Here is a 14,985-nt window from a genome sequence, read left to right on the forward strand (position 1 = left end):
TTTTAGGTCCTTGAAGAGCAGAGAAAAGGGCAATGTATCAGTAGTTGAGTGGAACCCTGAAGAAACTCACTTTTGCCGTTTCTCAGATATGATAGCTTCCCTTTCCGCTTCTAGAGCTCTCACTTCCTCCCGAGGCCTTCGTCTGCGCCGGTCAGTCTTCATTAGAGCCTCTTGCCTCATCTGTTGCCTTTTATAGCTACGCTGATAGGCAGTAATGAGCCGACGCAGACGGGTAGTCAGGGTTGAGGTGTTAGGCCAGTAAAGTTGGCCTAACTCAGCATTAGTCTCATTGTGCTTGCCTGGGAGGTGGAAAAAAGTATTTTTGAAATGTATAGCTGCAATCTCGCAATACACAGGATTTTCCATCAGAGCAAGATGACTCATTAACATTCAAATGACAATATGGGAAAAAGCATCAGTGTACTCATTTTAAAAATGTGGACAAAGTGGGGCCATCCTGATGGTGGAAGGGGTTAAAACATAGCAGTATGAAACTATCCACAGCCTCTGCAGCATAACTTCAATCCCCAGACAGGGAGGTGACCCACATGGCACAGCAGACCTTTCCTGTCTCACCCGCTGCTCCCCTCAGCAGTGTTATTTCAGTCAGTCCTGCTAATTTTGTTCCCCACTCTGTCTCTGGTGAATCTTTTCACCCTACCCCCTCACCTCTGGCCTGTGCCCTATTTCTTGTATGCATAAATAAATAATATATATGAATATATATTATATATACACACATATGTGTATATATATATATACATATATATATATAATGTGTGTGTGTGTGTATGAAATAATATTAGCATAAAACTTAGAAACTATTTTTTTAATTTCTTCAGGGAGAAAGCAAGTTGATGTATCAGCTACAAATAAAGAAACATACTTTAAACCATGAATTACATTAAAGGATGTGTACCTTTAAAGAACTTAGAATCATCACCTTGAACATAAAAAACATAAAAAACAATCACATAATTCTTAGCTAATGATTTTATATTAGGCACAATGTCCATGTTCTATTCACACTGGTAACATCTGGATACTTAGCAAATGCCCCGCTCCCAAGAGATGTAGTTCTAAAGATACTTAAAAGTTTTTGCTAACTGCTGTAAGATATAAATATATACATTGTCTTAATCAAAAAATAATTTTATCAAAGAAACTCAGAGTAATAAAATACTACTATGTAAGAATTGAAATTTTCCAGGAAAGAGGTGAGTCAGTGTAAAAGGAAGTACACATTAAGGCACCGTCATCACAGAGAAGCAGAAGGCCCTGATACGTGGTAAGTGCCTGCATAGTGCATACTTGCTCTTCTCCATGGGTCTTTATTGAATGTTTACCTGTGGCACGGGTTTCTATGGATTCTTCCTTCTCTTCTGGAGAATTTGCAAATTCCTTGAAAGTAAAACAAGAAATAGAATAAATGTGGGTTTTTATCTTGCTTTACCTTTTATAGAAAAGATCATTATCCATAAAGTTTACCAAGTCTTATATGGATATAAAATATTTCAATGCAGTTGTAAAAGACAATACATTCAATTTCTTACATCTATTTCATCTTTGAATGGCGTTCTGGTTGGCTTATATTCTGGGTCTTCATCTTCTCTATCAAATTCTCCCCTAGAGAAAATTTTTAAAAAATATTTAAGTTATAGTGATAAGCAAGAAACTGAAAGATGCTTGGGAAAGTAATAAACTGCCTTACACTACTTTTGATTCTTTGTTTAACATCAAAAGTGACTATTAGCATTTAGAATATATAGCCATTGGAGGAGATGGTGAAGGAGGAGGTTTAAGTGTGTGTGGGTGAGGGGCGTAGGGATGAGGGTGGAGGGAGGGGTAGGGAGTAAGCTCTTTCATTGTTTGGAAAAAAACAAGTTACAGATTATCTGGATAACAGTGTGCTTAAGTAGTCAATTTGATAAACAGATTACATCAGTAAACATCATTTAAGTTCAAATCAGATACAATGTAGTACATCGTACACTATAAGAACTGAGCCCTGCCAATAGATATGATAGTGACATAAAGTTTATTAAAATTTTAAGACGTCCTTCTTACCCGTCACCACCATCTGCTAACATGTCTGTTCCTCTCTGCTCAGCCGCTATGGCCTTGGCATCAGGCATGCCAACTCGTTCCAGGAAGCACAACGCAGGGTCAGCTCTCATGGAATTGTACTTCTCATAGCCTGTGTTGTCCCCACCAGCCCACAGAGGACACACACAGAAACAATGAAAAGCCCATCACTGAGCAAATCACAGCACTGCCACAATGTGAAGTTCGCTTCCCTCTCGATTATCGCTGTGTTAAATTTAAACGAGCCTTGTTTTAGCAGAACATCCTGTAGAACTCTCATTTCAGGGCATTTTTGTGGGGCAAGTTATGCACTTCAGGAATTTTATCAGAATGACCATAATTACTAACAGAATTCAGGATGATTGCAAGATGCCCAGGAAGATTTTTGGTCCTATTTTTCCCGTGATCTAATTTCGCTTGACATTTAAAAGGCTTCGTAATGATCCGTCATGACCTCTGCAGTGGTACTTTGAGTTCACCCAAGCCTTCTCGTGAACAGCTTCAACCCTTCCTGCAGGAACTGTACCACTGACTAAAAAATCACAGGGTAGGGAAGGCCAACAAACCTGTCGTATTAGGTTTAGGATGATGCATGTCAGTAAGATGACACTGTTCTCTCTATGGTTTTCAAACTGCAATTTGTTTTTTGACTGCCCAAGTTGACTAGATGGAAAATGGCAGATCCCAACAGTGCACTGCAGGAAAATGATTTTTAGGCTGAGCTCACAAAACACGGTTGCAGTACGTAGGCAGAACAGCACAATTCAATTAGGATGTGTACTACAACACACTGCTCCTAACTGCTGTAGAGCTGCAAGCCAAACTGTAATCATGAAAGGTTTTATAAGCCATCATTCTCCCCTTTAGTCAGGCTGGGCTGCTGAGAATACCTCCGCGACCTCCAGAGAATTGGGATTATAATCAGGAATCGCTCACTGTATATATCATGCCAGTTCTGCATCCCCAGCCTTTCAAAGTTAACAAGGCTGCATCCCACTCAGGGGAGCCTCGAGTTCTGAGCACTGACATTTGTGAAATATTGCTTGGAACAAAGCCCAGGAGGCACTTGTACAGATTAATAGCAGAGGTTAAGCCCACCGTCCACTTTGACACGGGCTGGCAGAGCTAGCAAAGGGAGCCGTGCTGGAAGCAAAGTTTAGGGAGAGCTATAGGACAACTTGGCTATTATTACAACAAATATGGTTTTGGTTTTATTTACAGCCAAGAAAGAAATGTTTTCTTCTCAAATACTCAACAAACATTCAAAAACAGCATCTGATATTTACAGTTCATATTAGATTTTTAGTACAGGAAAATGGTAGACGCCAAGAGTCCTTTGGAACTATCCTCATTAATATTATGACTCTGGAAAAGAATATGCAAAGAGCTCTAAATAAAGACAAAGCTGAACAGTCAAGATGTGGTCAAACAGAAACGTCACTTACCATGTTTGAACACTCCAATTAGGAGGGATTTATCTGCTGCCTTATCCCACCAATCTGTGGGGACTTCAGCATGGAAAGGTTCGGGTATCCACACATCGGCTTCACTACAAAGACAACCATTTGTGTATTATTTAAGGCAAGAATTCGAAGTGACACACCTGACATGCATGCTTACATGTCCCCTTCCCATAACAAGCACTGAACAATGTGAGTGTAAATGAGGGAAAAAACTCAAAGAAAAGGCAGAAATCAGTCACTTTCCACTATCACCAGAAATGAACTTTATCACAAAGGATCCCATTTTAAAGGTCATCTCAGAACACCCATAATTTAAGTGCATACTTCTTCATCCAAACATGTGTACACACACAGGCATTTCCCCATTCCCATCCTATCTCCAAGCTCCCAGGATCAACAAAGTGCTCAAGACTCAAAAAAGGAGCTGCATTATTAATGGTTTTTGAAGGTTTTCAAACACAATTCATGAAGTTTTCTGACTCTCCATGTTATTGTGGGGAGGTACAGGACAAGTATGCCCTTGGACTAACCTTGAGTCAGCACCCTCTAAGATCTTATCTGCCTGGTCTCCTATAACTTCTTGTCTTAGGTAGTACAGCATGCGGACACGCAGCAGGACCCTGGAGAGGAAGACAGAGGGGGGGAAAAGTTCTTAACTTCAGGACTGTTTGCCAACAGTGGCTTTTGGCAGCTGCTGCTGTTCATCCATCATCCTGCCAAGGCTGATTAGCCATGCTGTATGGTAGGCTTGAAGCGTGACAGATGGTGGCACATAATCACCTCTGTGTGGTGCTTTCTGCTGGCTTCCAACAGGCCTGCCTGGCAACCGCTCACACTGCACAGAGAGGGACCCATCTCAGCCCAGCCCAGGCTCACTTCATTTAGTTCTACCTAGTGCAGCTTGTGAAGTTTAGACACGTACCCTACCATTGCCTCTGAAGTATTGAAGCAAGTTTGTAAACAACTGAGCAGATGGCTTTCAGTAACTGTTCTGCTTCATTATCTCATAAAATTTCCTCAGCTGCTGCCTTAATACCATTTTTGGAAGCACATCAGAAGTTGTAGGAATAAACGAGATATAAAATCTGGTTTTACTACCTTACAATAAACCCTCAATATGGAATGTCAGGTTTTTCAGATTATACAACTTTGATTCTGAGAATGGAAGATGTTGATGGGGGTGGGGCAAAGGGTGGATCCTCTGTCTTTTCCCTGAAGGGATAGTAAACATTTCTTATTCTTTCTAGTTTATATTACCCAAAAGCCTAAGGTGTAGCTTTTCTTAAAAAGAGCAAAATATTACAAAGGAGATTAAAATGTGCCCAATTCACTGATATTCTTATTCATTTTCAAGGAATCATCAAAAAAAAAATCCTTAGAATTTGTAAGAACCAAATTTTCAATCTCCCTTGGATTACCTCAACAGAAATGTTTACATTACATCTAGGATCTTCTGCAGGACAGCTGCTAGTATGCACACAGTACTACTATTTGAAGACCATTTCCTCCATATTAAATGATAAGGCCAAGTACTACTCCCCTACCTGGATAATCCCATCATATGCATATGGAACATTTTACAAAGAAGGCTTCACATTTACACATACTAGCATATTTGATCTATGTAATAATCCAATGATGAATTGGGACAAGTTATAATTTCCATTTTGCCGACATGAAAACAGGATGACAGAAAACAAGTGACAGATCTGAGATTACCTTAAGCATGAACCTCTAACTTAGGAATTATTCCACTATTTGGGATTCCTAAAAATGTTACTAAGCTTTTGACTCTAGCCTTTACAATGTCTTTTATGGCTCTGATAATTATCCTTGAAAACAACAAAAAGAGAACGAGGAGCAGCTTCACCAAAGCAAACTGCTCTAATCATACATGAACAAGGGCCCACAACACAGCAGGCCTTCCTCTCTGCCAGTCTGTTCTTGGTAAATGTGGAGTCTAGAAGGGCAAAAGGAGAGGCTATGAATATCAGAATGGACTCCAATAATTTTTTAATGTAGTATTTAGCTCTTACACGGTTGTTAATCTCTGGACAGTGTATGACTTCTCCCCTCAGCTATAGCCACCCCAATTTTCCCACCACCAAAGCACTGTATTCCCTTGATATCTTCACCCCCTGCACCCTCCACGCCCCTCCTGGGTGTAGATTTATTTACTTATTTATTTTTCTTTTTGGGTAAGATTAAACATTGGTCAAGCTGCACTGAACCGAGCACACAAACATAACAGCCTGGGCTCCATGGCTGGGCCCTTCATTCTTTGGTGAGAGAAAAGCTTGCAGTGGGTGCTCAGAGAGGGACACCATAGGGAAAATGCAGAATACTTGGTAGGCATTGGCGGGCAAACAAGGTGAACAGGCTGCGTGCGGCCTTTGACACTAAGGAGTCTGCATTTGATAAGCTGATAAACAGTACCTGCTAATGAGGGCCCGGACTCGTTCCCATTCCATAGGCTACCCCGCTATGACTAATTTTTGGACTAACAGTTCCAGTGCCATACATGGCAGCGAATTGTTCTGTCTCCTTCATCTCCTCTAACCCAAGACATTTCCTCTGCCTCTGTCTCTCATGATTTTCATACTTTCCAAGAGAACTGGCCAGCTATTTTCTAGGAGATCCCTTAATTTGATTCTTATTTTCTATCTTACTAGTCATAAACAATTCATTACTCTGGATCCTGAGAGGTCTCAGGTTACAATCAACCAAGAAGACCTACTTGCTTGTCTCAGTGATGGGAGGAATTGTCAGTCCTCCTCTGAGACCTGGGGGAAAAGACGTGAAGAACATTGGTTACTTGGCACACACGAATGCCTGCTACTGACATACGAATAGGAAGAGAAAAACCCAAAGGGTCAAAGACAAACCTTGAAAGCTAACAATAGATAGCTTACCCAAAAAGAAAAATAAATAAGTAAATGAATCTACACCCAGGAGGGGCGTGGAGGGTGCAGGGAATGAAGATATCAAGGGAATACAGTGCTTTGGTGGTGGGAAAATTAGGGTGGCTACAGCTGAGGGGAGAAGTCATACACTGTCCAGGGATTAACAACCCTATAAGAGCTAAGCACCACATTAAAAAATTAAGAAAAATAATAAACACTGCTGGGATTCGGGAGCAGAGTGACCATTCCCACACTGACCCAGTGCACTTGTGGTCTGCTGGAAATCAGAACTATCAGAAGGCTACTGCCCCAAATTTCACATAAGCCACAGGAACCAGATATTTTCATAGTGTTGTGCTTTAACCCACTGCACCACCAGGGAGGGCCCAGAACCAAATATTTTCTAAGAGCTCTAACCTAGGCAGGATTGTAGAGAGAATTAGTGTGCTTACTAGTAACAAGACACCAAAATGGCTTAAGGAAAATGGTTTTGAAGACACAGAAAGAAAATATTACAAGGACTGTGATCTTGGGTAGGAACTGAAACCACCATCAAAATTTAAAAAGTTAAAAGTACTATTAGCCCATGCATTCTGGGAATGCCAGGTATTACTATTCCCCTGAGTTATTCACATGAGTCCTGTGCAGCCTTGAGGAGGAAGCAGAGCTCAGAGGTGGGCAGGGTGATAGAGAGTAAGTACTGCCCAGGTGGGCTGGATGTTCAGCCTGGCTCCATCCTTCAATGAGCTGAGGGACAGTATGCTTCTCAGCTTAAGTCTCAGTTTCCTTGTCAGCTAAATGGGATTAACAACACTACACTACTTAGACAACTCAAGCCAACAGTCCCTATGAACTACCTGGCAGATAGCCAGTACTTTGTGTCCAAACTTTAGTTGCCACTTTTTAAAAGAAAGATATACATGTGGTTATTGATAATCTGCCTTATCCCTCAATTCCAGTTGCAGAGCTCTGTTTGATTGATAAAGAACGCACATCTTAAAGAGGCTGAGGGACTTTATTCAGGTCATACAAGCCAGAAATGGGAGAGCTGTTCTGTGGCAGTAGCTTCTATAGGCTTGATTCTGAAAAATATACTCATAGCAAGGAGAGAAACAGCATATATAATGTTTAATAGTTAGAGAATTAACAAAGCTACAATGAAATAAATTTAGATTCAATATTCGTCAATGATATATAATCAAATTCAAGGAATGAGGAATAAGAGTCTCAAGGTGAGGAATAAGAGTCTAAACTGACAAGGAGGGAAAAGGGACCCAGTAATGATGATATCATTAAGCAAACAAACACAAAAGCCAAAAGCTCCCTGGTTCTCCACTACAAGTAGTTAGTTTTAAAGGTTATCATAGAATCATAGTTCTTTTATGCACATTGGTTCATACTTAGCCATACACAATATTCATAGCTACATTATCCACAGTAACTAAAAGACATTCATCAACCCAAGTGTCACGGACAAACGAATTGATAAACAAATTGTGGGGTGTGTATCTATAATGGAATAGTATTCAATCATGAAAAGATCTAAAATTCTAATACAAACTACAACTCAGAAAACACTATGCTAAGTGAAATAAGCCACAAACAGAAATACAAATATTGTATGACTACACTTACGAGGTATCTAGAACAGATAATTTCACAAAGACAGAAACTGGAATGGTAGATAGTAGAGGCTGGAGGTGGGGACAGGGACAAGGAGAGTCAATGTTTAATAGATGCAACAGATCAATGAAAAGATCTGGGTATAATAGTGATGATGGGTACATGGTGTTGTGATTGGAACTAATATCAATGGACTGTACATTTACAGATGCAAATGGTAAAATTCTATCACATATGTTTTGCCACAATAAACAAAACTGGTCATCTAAAAGTATGCTATCATGTGACTTGCATCATACTTCAGGAAAAAACAGTATGGCTGAGCAGAGACAGTAGCTATGGTTTAGCTAATATGAATAACACAAGTATATTTTTGAACAAAATTAGAAACAGCCTCTCCACACCCCCTTTGCAGAACATACTTGTTGCAGTGGTGCTTCAGGTGCTTCTTGTAGCTGTCCTCCTGGAAGAGGGCATCTGGGTTGCAGCCAGCCAGCCAATCAGCATCTTGTACCAGTGGGTGTGCACTCTGGGCTTTCACCTTCTTCCCCTTCCTTCCCCTGGGCACTGGGGCCGATAATCCTAGAATTGCAATAACAGAAGCTTTCTAGCACTCAGTTTAGTATCAGAGTGAGATAATTTGAGGCAGGAGATAGGACTACAGGGCCTACGGTCTTTATCTGCAACATACACAAAGCCACGGGCACCTCACTGTGAGCCGGTTGCACACAGAGCATAAAGCAGACTTACCGGAATGATTGACCAAGGCGCGGGTCTGGCCATCAGCTGTTGGTGTGATCAGATCCCAGATGAAGCTCTTGATGTTCTCGTCCCCCTTGTAATGGTTGAGGCAGTACACAAGGATGGTTCTGCAGATGGTTTCTACATCTTGCTCAGTGAGCTGACGTTTGTAGCGTCCATGGGAAAGGATATCTGTCCACCGCCCCCACCTGTAAAGCAAATACTCAACATGCAGGTGGTGCCTTTGAGTTTAAGAGCTGTGCTTTACTTTCACAGCTAGATACCAATGTCAGGAAATCCTGATCAAAACTAGCAATATTTTACATCAGGCAAAAGCAATGATCAGAATGCAAAAGTAAAAGCATTCCTTTATAGACATCCAAAGGTTGCTGTACTTCAGGGCAGAAGTCAAACTATCATTTAAAAAATTAGGGCTGCATGCGACTTTCCCTGTCAGATGCAGATAGTGGCAGCAACTAGTCAGGACCTAGAAATTTTATACTTTTGTCTCCTACTGGCAATGTTTGTATGTTTTGATGTTGACCAATCAATTAAGATGAAAACTGAACGGAGGTGCATATAACTACTACCAAATCAGGACTGTAAAAGGCAGAGAATATCTGCATCGATTTATGTCAATGTGGTGCACCAAGGTAATCCATGAAAGACTGAAGAACTGTGTTTCCTTCTGTAATAGGAAACCCCCACGTACAAGAGCATTCCTAAGAAAATATTCAGCCAACTTTCAGGTCCCTCATGCAACACAGGTGGAAGAAAGCACTGGACAGAATCAAAAGGCATACTGCTGAATCTAAACAATTTATGCAGGGTTATAACTTGGGTTAAAGAAAGTGCTGTGCTATTCCATCTGGGTGCCGTGGAGTGAGGGCATACAGCAGGAAAGCCGCTGTCAAAGCTGTGTCTTCCTCATGTTACAGCTGAGGGAGCCAGCAGGGCAGTATCAAGACAGGCGCGAGGCCCTCCACAGCCTTATTCAACAGCCAACAGCTGTGCATGGTGGCAATGGCAGCACTGTGTACTGATCCCAGCCTGCCCCTCCTCTTGTCCTTACCTGTTTGCTCTGAATTCTATGAACTTCTATTAGTCCCTTAAAATTTAAGGCTAGCCCTAGCCTCTAGGACTTTGGACACGGGTCTCTTTTCAGGAACAGATGTTCTTCACGAGAACACCTATTTTGATGCTGCCCTGCTCTCCTCTCCTCCCTCCTTAACTCCTGATTCCCTCTTACCCAGCAACTTTATGACTCCTACCAAGTCAGACTACACATAACACCTGTATAATTCCTTTTTCCCCTCCTATTCCACAAGTGGGGAGATCATACTTAAGCTTTGTCTTAAACATGTTTCAATATTCCATGTACACAGTGCTTTCCTGCACAGCTCTATCAGTTTATTGCCATTGCTGTGTCCACTTACCTGACTTGATTAGAGCATTGACTGTCCTGCTCAGAGCTGTAATTCTGGTGCCCGAGTGTCCTAGCACAATGCCCAGCATATACTACAAACTCAAAGTAGAGTGATGCCTATGGGGGGAGGTAAGGGCTTAACTGAAGGACTATATAATCATGCTTCTTGGCTTCAGGAGTTATCAAAATAATGCATCTCAAAGTAACCAACAAAATTCACAACTTTGATCTTTAGGTTGAAACAAGGGGATGTAGATATAAGTAGCAAAGGGATCAGGTAGAGAGAGTCTCTGCCATGTAAGAAGGGACAGAGATACTTAACAGAGGTGACATGGTTGCTAAGACTTAGAATGGGCATCAGCTGACCTCATTTATTCCAGAAACAGAATCATTATTTCAGCACTAACTGTGTGTGTAATCTGGCACTGTACTCTTCTCTGAGAGCCTCAATCTTCAAGGAATTGCTAACTGGGAATTTAGCAGGAGAGGTCAACTAGTCAAAGTCATAAAACATGATGAGTATGGTGGAAAATGCAGGTCAGACTTGGGCAGGTGTGAAGGTGATGTCTCCACGGGATGCCAAGGACAGGTCTGAAGGCTGGATCAAGACTGTGTGAGTTCTAGTTGAGTGTGTGTGTGTGTGTGTGTGTGTGTGTGTGCACGCACTCCAGGCAGGGAAAGAAAGATGGAGCATAACACACTGAAGGAAATGAAGCGTCCTAGCCTAACAGAAGCTTGGACTGCCCACAGAAAGGACAAAACAACATGGGCCAGATGACAGGCCTGCCTGCCATGTTAACAGAATGTTTGCATTTATTCTGAAACAAATGATGACATATTGGAAGAAACCATCAAAGGCAAAACACCATCAAACCTATAGAAATAATGCTTTGATGGCAGTTTGTTATCTGAATTTGCCTACAGTCCCACAGTCGGTCAGGGATTTCTTATATGTGGATTTAGATATTTACTGAGTACCCTGACATTCAAAAGACTTCATGGAGTGCCATGAGAGCCAGGGATATGGATCCTGCCTTTAGGAACTTGTATTCCAGCAGGAGAAATATGAAACAGTCACAGAGTTGAATCGACAATTCTTTTGTTTTAAATGAGTTGGAACAAAGAGCTTTACAACTAACAAATTTATAAGTAACAAATTATCATAACAAAAGAAGTGAAAAGCTGTAAATTTTATGTGAAGGCAAACTTGGAAACTATTTTATAATTCTGAGTTTCATTCTGAGTTAATAATAATCAAAATATAAGACTGAATCAGACATAGCTCCATAAGAGATAAAAACCTGTGCCCTATTCCTCATGACCCCTTCAGATCTGTGAGGATATGAACAATATTGAATACTTTAACCAAATGACCCCAGGTTCCATTAAGAGTTGCCACAGAGACATCTACTTGATTGCACCCTGGGGAATCACAAAAACCCAAGCAAAAATACTGTTTTATTACACCAACTTGAATTCCCAACTGTTTTTTTACTATAAAACCGTTTTCATGTGAGTCTCACTTACCCATAAACAAGCAGATTCTTTTCAACTCTAAAGCACTCGCTTCTTGCATAGCCCTGAGACCTGTCCTGGGGTCTCCGGGGCTTTGTGCAAGGTTTCTCTTCAGAATCACTTTCCAAGTCTGAAAATTCCATCAATTCATCTTCTTTCACTGCACTGTAGAGCCTGGTTTGCTTCCTCACTCTTGGAGTATCAATAACCAAGTTGTTCTAAGAAGGACACAGATAACTTGAAACTTTTGAAAGAGCCACCCTTGGTTTAGCTCAGATAGAATTTGAACAAAAGCTCTCACTCACCCTGCCATTTAAGGCATCAATATCCAATTCAGCTTTCTTAGCCCACTTTTGCCAGAAGTTTGGATCATCCAAGGAAATGTCTGTCCTATTTCCAGATGCAACAAAACTGGCCTAAATGCAAAAACAAGCATTATATTTTGAGATGCCTTTTTCTCAGATGCAAAATGCAAAGAAAGCAGCTTTCATTTGTTTATTTACTTGAACATGCATCATTCCTTCTCTACAAGCCAAATGCTGGAGTTGGTGGGACTAAGATGAAAAACTGACTCAGGAAAGTTCACTGTTCTGGGGCTAAAAGAGACCTGGAGATAACAGATGTTACCAGCAGTGTAGCAAGAGGGAACAAGGATATGCATATGCACAGCTGATAGCAGAAAGGGGCCCAGACCAACTTCAGGTGGGGCTGATGGTGCAGGCTGGGAAGAGAACAGAACAGTCTCTCCAGATGGTAATACCTAGATCTGACTACTAGAAGCTCACACAGTGGGAGGAGCACTCAATGTTCAGAGCTGACAAGGTAGATAGAAGGCAGGTCAAACAGGGCTTTCCATGGTGTTACAGAGTCCAAACGCTATCCTGAGTTAGCAATGAGTTCCACTGGGATAGTGTCAAGATGGACAGAACTGTATCCTGAGTTACCTGTTAGATCATACTGATGTCTTGGAGCAGTGAGGCAAGGACAGAAAAGAGAATGCTACTGTGGTTTAAGGGAGAAAATAAGGAATAAAACAGCTATAACAAATACAAAAAAAAAAAAAAGGTGACTATCTTTAAAAGATAAAATTAGTGAGGTTAGCATTTGGGTGGATATGAGGCATAAACAAGGAGGAGGAAGCCAGGAAAAATCTCAGTATCCAATGTTGTTTAGACCATTGTATATACAACATGAAATGGGTGGAGGAACAGGAATGATAAGTTTGGTTTTATAAATGGTGTAATCTCAAAAGAGGACTAAGGAAAGAATCTAAAGAGAGGTTGAAAGAAGTAAGGAAGAAGGAGTTGGGCCACAAAATCCAATGAAGGAGAGCTCTGCAAAAGAAGTACCTGTGACAGCTCATGGCCAACACTCAAAGGAGGGAATTACCCCCTATCTCACTCCACACAAATTCACTCAAAGGGATCACAGAACTAAATCTAAGAGTAGAAACTATAAAATTCTTAGAAAAAAATATGGGGATAAATCTGTTGTGACCTTAGGGTAGACAATGCGCCACAAATACAAACAATAAAAGAATACACAGGTAAATTTGGCTTCATTTATATAAACACCGAAGAAGACTTTAGGAAAGACTGAGAGAAGATATCTGCAAATCATATTATATGATCAGGATGATATATAGAGAATTTTAAAGCTAACAGTAAAATGACAAAAAAAACTCAAAAATAAACAAAGCATTTAATAGGTATCACCTATTAAATAGGTGTTATATATATTATATTATATAGTTGCTATACATATTGCCAACATGTACATGACAAGTTGCTCATGTCATCAGAGAAATACAGACCAAACCACAATGGGATAGCACTTCACACTCAATAACATAGCTTTAATAAAGAAATCAGATAATTAAAAGTACTGGTTGGAGTGTGGAGCCATAAAACACCGTAGTAGAGAAAGTGGTACAGTATCACACATCAGAAAACCACACACAGTCTTTCAAAAAATCAAACATGTAGTCTACACATGACCCAGAAATTCCATTCCTGGTAAGACATGCAAGAGGAATGAAAACATGTCTAAACAAAAACACGCATACGGGCCCAGTGATTTGGCAGGTTAAAGCACCGCACTAAGAAGCTAAAGCCACTACCGCATGAGTTCAATCCCCACCTGCCCCAAAGGTGATCCATGGTGTTGCAGACCTCTCCTGACCCGCCCGCTGCTCCCCTCAGCAGTGTTACTCGTAGATCTGCCTGTTCTGCTCCCCACTCTGTCTCTGGTGAATCCTCTCACTGTCCCTGTATCTCTGGCCTGTACCCCAGTTACAAATAAATACATCTTAAAAAAATGCATACCAACAATGATAACAACTAAAAAGTGGGAATAATTCAAATTTCATTATGTACTAGTCAGTGGACAAATAACCCCAATATCCATTATCAACTGATAAATAATAAGGTAAAGTTATATAATGGAGTATTGTTAAGCATTAGAATGGAAAGAATTACTGATACATGCTAACATAGATGAACGTCAAAAACATGATGCTCAGTGAATACTGCCACACACAAAAGACCACATGTTATATGATTCCAGAGTAGGCAAATCTACAGATAGAAAGCAGGTTAGTGGTTAACAGGAAAAAAACAGGGATGAGGGTGGTGGAGAGCTAGCTGTAGTGTATATGAGGATATTATTCAGGTGACAGACATGTTCTAAACTTTATTATTCAGGTGACAGACATGTTCTAAACTTAGACTGTGGCCCAAGTCTGCAAATATGGTCAAGATATTATAGTGTATTATAGTGTATTAAAATTGGTAGATTTTATGGTCGTGTACATTGCATTTCAATAAAGTTGCTAAAAAATAAAGTATAAAGAGGGCCCAGGCATGAGTGATGGAGCAGTATGCAGGTGAAGTCTCAAGAGGGGAGGTTGGAGGAGTGGCTGTGCTCAGAGGAACATTTGCAAGGGCTATTCTGATGGACTGGTCTGGGAGGGGCAAACACAGGAAGCTAAAAAGTAAGTAGAAAGGGAGGCAGTGGAGAATCAGCTAGTGTAAATTACATCTATAAAAGCAGAGTTATGAGGCCATAAAAAATCTCAATAACATTCTTCAAAGAAATAGAAAAAATGCTGATGAGATTCATATGGAACAACAAAAAACCTCGAATAGCCAAAACCCTCATGTTTAAGAAAAATCAAAATGGAGGCATTACAATCCCAAACTTCAAGCTGTACTACAAAGCCATAATAATC

The 14,985-nt window shown here is 40.6% G+C and overlaps 1 protein-coding gene across 1 annotated transcript in view; it reads right to left on the reverse strand.

Moving 5' to 3' along the window:
- The window catches only part of CHD7 (chromodomain helicase DNA binding protein 7), a 127,113-nt gene that overhangs the window by 13,458 nt on the left and 98,670 nt on the right, over positions 1 to 14,985 (reverse strand). The window contains exons 19-28 of the mRNA XM_004679850.2: positions 12,062 to 12,172; positions 11,769 to 11,974; positions 8,825 to 9,024; positions 8,497 to 8,656; positions 4,079 to 4,168; positions 3,531 to 3,634; positions 2,068 to 2,197; positions 1,554 to 1,626; positions 1,347 to 1,401; positions 71 to 299 (exon numbers count right to left, since the gene is read on the reverse strand). Coding sequence (XP_004679907.1) covers positions 71 to 299; positions 1,347 to 1,401; positions 1,554 to 1,626; positions 2,068 to 2,197; positions 3,531 to 3,634; positions 4,079 to 4,168; positions 8,497 to 8,656; positions 8,825 to 9,024; positions 11,769 to 11,974; positions 12,062 to 12,172 — 1,358 coding nt within the window. The remainder of the gene's footprint in view (positions 1 to 70; positions 300 to 1,346; positions 1,402 to 1,553; positions 1,627 to 2,067; positions 2,198 to 3,530; positions 3,635 to 4,078; positions 4,169 to 8,496; positions 8,657 to 8,824; positions 9,025 to 11,768; positions 11,975 to 12,061; positions 12,173 to 14,985) is intronic.

This window comes from Condylura cristata, unplaced genomic scaffold (assembly GCF_000260355.1).
Source record: "Condylura cristata isolate star-nosed mole 26May11 unplaced genomic scaffold, ConCri1.0 scaffold00009, whole genome shotgun sequence".
NCBI lineage: Eukaryota > Metazoa > Chordata > Mammalia > Eulipotyphla > Talpidae > Condylura > Condylura cristata.